The sequence below is a fragment of the Sphaeroforma arctica genome (assembly GCF_001186125.1).
Source record: "Sphaeroforma arctica JP610 unplaced genomic scaffold supercont1.2109, whole genome shotgun sequence".
Lineage (NCBI taxonomy): Eukaryota > Ichthyosporea > Ichthyophonida > Sphaeroforma > Sphaeroforma arctica.
This window is the reverse complement of record NW_014038449.1, coordinates 1-6,407: the sequence shown is the minus strand read 5'-3', so window position 1 is coordinate 6,407 and position 6,407 is coordinate 1. Positions and strand designations below refer to the sequence as shown.

At 41.1% G+C, this 6,407-nt stretch overlaps 1 protein-coding gene across 1 annotated transcript in view; it reads left to right on the top strand.

Moving 5' to 3' along the window:
* SARC_12162 (hypothetical protein) overlaps positions 1-6,390 on the top strand; it is a gene marked incomplete at its 3' end in the record, with an annotated part of 7,978 nt that extends 1,588 nt beyond the window's left edge. Inside the window, exons 2-8 of the mRNA XM_014293737.1 lie at positions 262-372; positions 714-837; positions 1,817-1,987; positions 2,354-2,615; positions 3,549-3,724; positions 5,007-5,147; positions 6,220-6,390. Coding sequence (XP_014149212.1) covers positions 262-372; positions 714-837; positions 1,817-1,987; positions 2,354-2,615; positions 3,549-3,724; positions 5,007-5,147; positions 6,220-6,390 — 1,156 coding nt within the window. The remainder of the gene's footprint in view (positions 1-261; positions 373-713; positions 838-1,816; positions 1,988-2,353; positions 2,616-3,548; positions 3,725-5,006; positions 5,148-6,219) is intronic.
* Positions 6,391-6,407: the final 17 nt, after the last annotated feature.

Sequence of the window (6,407 nt, the reverse complement as noted above, 5' to 3'; positions counted from 1 at the left end):
CATACATAGACACACACACACACACACACATGTATATCTTTATATATATACATACACACCCACCCACCCGCACACACACCCACTCTCACAATCACATACATACACACACTCACACACACACACACATACACACACACATACACACATATACACACACATACATACATACACATACACACACACACACACACATGCATGCACACACACACACACACACACACACACACATATATATATATATCTATGATTATCGCCATACAGGAGAGAAAGGAGGCAAATGGATCGTCTGTATGACGAGTCGCGCAAGAATTTCCTGAAAAACATCAAGACCCCATGGAAACGGGGGGACTACAGCCAGGATGTTATGATCAGGTAGGCATGGGCTTGGATGGCATGTTTCTTTTGTTGTTGAACAGGCCGAATCAATGCAGACCTACCTTCTAATGATAAATTTATGTTTGCAGTTTTGTATTGTTATCTTATTGTCGTGCGGCGAGTATAGCTTACCCAAAGCGTGGTGGAGTATGGCGCACGTCTGCCGCTGTCCGGTTACATCGTAGTCTGCATACACCCTTTTAAACCACCTGAATAAGGAAGCGCGGTCAATTTTTCTTTTCAAGGCACTGACATATCCCAATTGGATGCAGGTTAGGCAACTGATCTCATATGTGCATATGTACCATCTGTTGCGCCTGCCTTATCCTCTCTATCAGTTTACACCAAGAAGTGCTGGACTTTGTGGAATACTGCCAGCCCACCGCCTCAGAACATCACGAGCGCTTAGAAATCATCAAGAAACTGCGGAGACTGATCACAAGTATCTGGCCTAAAGCAAGGGTATGTGTGTAGACCGATGTATATCACTGTGTAGTTCGCCTACAAGGCTGAAAGGGGTACTACTTCTTAGTCGATAGTTTTGGCTTTGGGGTGCATATACACATACATTTCCGTACATTTGGTACATACCTATATACATCACTATAAAAACGAGGAGCAGGCGAATCGTGCTGAGAATATTTAGGGTGCCTACCGGACTTGGTTGGGGGAGATTCACATCTTGACACACGTTTAAGACAAATTTGACACCATTTTTATATCGTTAGGTTTGAGACAATATCCGTCCACATTCAAGTCTCACTGTGGTGTCAAGTGGGGTGGCGTGTGCGTATGATTCAGACGTTCGTGTGTTTGGTATCAGTGTAGAATGTTTTGTAGCGATGAGTTGCAAGTGCACGTGTGTGTAGTATCAGTGCAGCAACACCTAACCCCCAGAACCCAAAACAAGTGCACAATGGTTTAGTATGACGTTGCCCACTTTGATCGAGCAATCCTATTGCGTCTGGCTCGGTATCATCTCTGGGTCTGTGAACAGTGGCGCCCGCCTTTGCACTCAGTGTTAACAGTCGTACATAACTGATATTGTTTGAGGGTATAGGGGTTAGGGTTTCGGGTATAGATTCCGGTGCTGATCGCATCAGCGTACCTGAGCTCTGCCATGCCCAATCCCTGCCATTAGAACCCCACAGATGGTTCAGCATAGATATCGACAGAGTAGAATAGTTTCGTATATATAAATTCAACTAAACATATCAGCATCTGAGAGTATGTTTTTATATTAGCATCTGAGAGTATGTTTGTATATTAGCATCTGAGATTATGTTTTTAAATTAGCATCTGAGAATATGTTTTCAGTTATATATATTCCGCTGCACCTATCAGCATATGAGAGCGGGTTCATACATAAAAATTCAGCCTCATATTATCGGCGTATGCGAGATGGTTAATATATTCGCTCAACCTCACCTGGCACTTACAGTTAGAGGTCTTCGGAAGTTTCGGCACGGGACTGTACACCCCTACGAGCGATATTGACTGTGTAATATTCGGTGAGTGGAGTCCCCACGCCTCAAAGAAAGGTCAGCAGGTGTTCACCCTGGCCAACAAACTGCAGCATCAGACCCTGCTGCCCGTCAAGAACCTCCAAAAGGTGTGTATGTATCTATGTATATGTAGGTTATTTATTTATATATGTATAATGCCAGATAGTACCCTATATATCGCACGGACATACACTTTTTTTCTAATATCTGTGTTAAACTATTTAGTTGGTTGATTGTATAGTTAAGCTCACTTCTCACATTGTTCGTGTGTAGATAGATGTTCGGTCCTACTCTCTTAATCTTCTCGGTCTGTGCATTGGTAGCCCATTATCTCATAGCTAGCTCTCTTTTCTTATTTACCCTGTGTGCAATTTTATTTTACTCATCTAATATGCATACCCAAGCGCCTCCCTCCACTCGTGCGTGTCAATTCACAACATTCCTTGTCTCTTGTCTGGGCTCATTCACACCAGATTGCGCATGCACGTGTGCCGATAGTGAAGTTCGAAGACGAGCACTCGGGCGTAGCCATCGATATCTCCTTCAATCAAGACGGGGGTGTGCATACGGTGCAACTCGTCAACAACTACATACGACAGTATCCATGTCTCGCCCCAATGGTGGTTCTACTGAAACACTTTCTTGCGCAAAGGAAACTTAATGAACCTGTGAATGGCGGTGTAGGATCGTATTCGTTGACCATCATGGTGCTGAGTTTCCTGCAGATGCATCCTGGTAAGGCTTTCCGAGTGGTGGGTCTTTTGGGTTTGTCATACCGAGTTAGAAACCTGGTTTGTAGTTTTAGGTGGACTTAATCGGGTTATATTCTTGTATTGGGTAATCAAACGCAGTTTACTCATGACAGTCTTGGTTTGATGTTCTAGATGGGCATGACTTGGTTTTGCTATGTGTATTCAAATGGCGGCTGCTTGTTATGTCCCGATATGTTTACCGAATGGGCGTGCTTAGTTATTTCCTGGTATGATTTATTAGACGGATTCAAGTTTGATTATAATCTGGTACGTGTTCCCAAATGTATTTTGCTTGATTTTATCCTGGGGGTTGCTTCTGAATGGACTCATCCTGGCGGGATCCTGGTGTGTGTGTTGGAAAGCAATTTGTTTGGTTTTATCCTGATCGTGTTTCTAAGTGCACTTACCTTTCTATCATCCTGGGATGTGCTTCCAATACACTTCGTGGTTACATTTCGTTCTCCGTGTTCGTATTTGCACTTTCATTTGGTTGTATGCTGGTATATTGCCGAACGTTACGTGCGAATGTCTTACGGATGCACGAGCGCTCACTTGAGATACAACGCACAAAGTGTCCGTCCCAAATCAAACGTCTACGTAGGTATCTTGGGTTAAACTGCATAGTGTTTAGGTTTCACCTAAAGTATCCAAGTGGACTGTCAGTCATGAGTTTGTTTGTACGGCAGTTATAGTTATAGTGCAGTTAGTGCACAATCTTAAACTATACTCTAACCGTTTTGAGCATGTTTGGGGATGGGATGGGATGGGTTTTTTTTTGCATCTGCCTTGGCGGTATACACGCCAGAGTGAGCCTTAATTATGACCAAAAGTCTTGAAGTCTTGATACTGACTACAACTAATAGGACGGGACTAACTTTCGTCTCTGGTTGGCGTGCCTTACGTTTGCTGTATGCAGGAATCAAAGTGCAGGCAGATACAATAAACTACAACCTAGGCGTGTTGCTGATCGACTTCTTCGAGCTGTACGGCTTTGCATTTAACTGGAGGGAACTGGGCATCTCTGTGAGGGGCTCGGGAGCCTATTTCGCCAGAGACAAAGCACATACAACTTTCCAAGTAAAAAAGGGCCAGGTATTTAATGACAGTTTGCACAGGTCATTTTCAGGTGGATTGGTTTAGGGGATGGTTGTTTTGGGGTGTGTTGTTTCTAGAGCTTCATGAGCCAAAAACCAGGAAATGAGAAGTGAGTTTCTCACCCGTCACTTTATACAGACTGGGTTGGGTTTGTTTGTTGTGCTTTGTTTTGGTTGTAGGGGGTTTTGCGCTCAATACACCACGTTAAATCGATATCAATTACACAGGGATCACCATGTTCAGATCAATTGATAATACTAACATGTACATATCAATTAACCATACTAATATGTACATATCAATTAACCATACTAACATGTGCATATCAATTAACCATACTAACATGTGCATATCAATTAACCATGCTAACACGTACATATTAAATAACCATACTAACATGTGCATATCAATTAGCCATACTATCATGTACGTATTAATTAACCATACTAACATGTGCATATCAATTAACCATACTAACATGTGCATATCAATTAAACATACTATCATGTCACATCAATTAACCATACTAACATGTACATATCCATTCCATACTATCATGTACATATCAATTAGCCATACTATCATGTACATATTAATTAACCATACTAACATGTGCAGATCAATTAACCATACTAACATGTTTATATCAATTAACCATACTAACATGCACATATCAATTAACCATACTATCATGTACATATCAATTAACCATACTAATATGTACATATTAATTAACCATACTATAGTACATATCAATTAACCATACTAGCATGTACATATCAATTAACCATACTAACATGTACATATCAATTAGCCATACTATCACGTACATATTAAATAACCATACTAACATGTGCATATCAATTAGCCATACTATCATGTACGTATTAATTAACCATACTAACATGTGTATATCAATTAACCATACTAGCATGTACATATCATTTTGCCATACTATCATGTACATATTAATTAACCATACTGACACGTGTATATCAATTAACCATATTAACATGTACATATCAATTAACCATACTAACATGTCCATATCAATTAACCATTCTAACATGTCCATATCAATTATCCATGCTAGCAAGTACATATCAATTAACCATACTAACATGTACATATCAATTAAACATACTAACGTGTACATATCAATTAAACATACTAACAAGTACATATCAATTAACCATACTAACATGAACATATCAATTAACCATACGAACATGTACAGATCAATTAACGATACTAACATGTACATACCCGTTTTCATTAGGCTCGGGGCGGACAACCTAACATGGCCATCGAGGACCCACAGCAGGTTGGCAACAACGTTGGTGCGGCATCCAGGCGGTTCTGTGACGTACAGGTTGCTTTCCAACAGGCGCACAGGACACTGAACGCCTATATAATGAATGTAAGTTTGAAGTGTCATCGCTTCTTCTTCGTTTTCTTAAAGCACTGTAGTCTCTGAGCGGACAGAGTGCCTATAGAAGGAGTGCACGTTTGAAGCACGAGCATTGCTGCGGCCGTTTGGGGCGGTTAACGCATTGAGTGAGGTACACTGTTTGTGTGACACGTATGGACAATGGTCTGCAATAATGATCAAATGCGACCTGCTAGATGGTCATTCCGTTCAATTTTGCTGTAGACGCGTACCTATATGCCCATAGGAAAACGCTCGCATGCACTTTCGTTAGATTGTTGAAGGTGTAGCTACATATCAAGCCTACTGTATATGTGTATTGACGTATCCGTATGCATGTATGAGAGATTCATAGGCCCTGATCACTGCCTATATTGGGTGTATTCCATATGGTGAATATATGGATATCGAGGATCTGTAGTCTCTCTAAGAAGTGGATGCCGTGAATTGAATGTACACGACTATTTTAGTAGGTTAAGGTCTTCAGCCTTTGCTATACCGTGCAAAAAATGCGCAGTTCTCAGCCGCGCTATCTCACATATATATTATCAAACCACGCGCATATATATATATATATGTATATATTCAAACCACACATGTATATTTTCAAACCACACCTATGTAATATTAAACCACACGCATAACCACATATATACTATTTTATAGGCCAATTTTACCTCATTATAGAGAATGTACACGCGCATGTCCTAAGTGTATCTTGCAGAAAAACACGCCGTTCCCAAGCGCACTATTACACGCATATAAATATCCACATGAATAAATATCCGTATAAGCTAGCCTTGCCTCACACTAGAGAATACGCGGGTACTCATGAGCCCTTGGTCTACCTACACACATATAATATCAAACCATCCACATGAATAAGTATCCTTATTAGCTAACCTTGCCTCACAATAGAGGATATACGGGTACTCATTTGCCCTTGGTCTACCTACACACATATAATATCAAACCATCCACATGAATAAGTATCCTTATAAGCTAACCTTGCCTGACATTAGAGAATACACGGATACTCTTATGGCCCTGGTCTACCCTACAGGAGAACGCACCATTCTCAACGGCCCTGTCATCGGTGATTGAGGTGGATGAAAAGTTCAAGGCACTTCGCGACCGTGCCACCCACCGCAACAAACATATAGCTCATAGTTTCAGAGGCTCGCCAGCGGACGCTTCACCGTTCATACAAGTGTGGAGACAACAATCACAACAGGTTAGTGTTATATATAT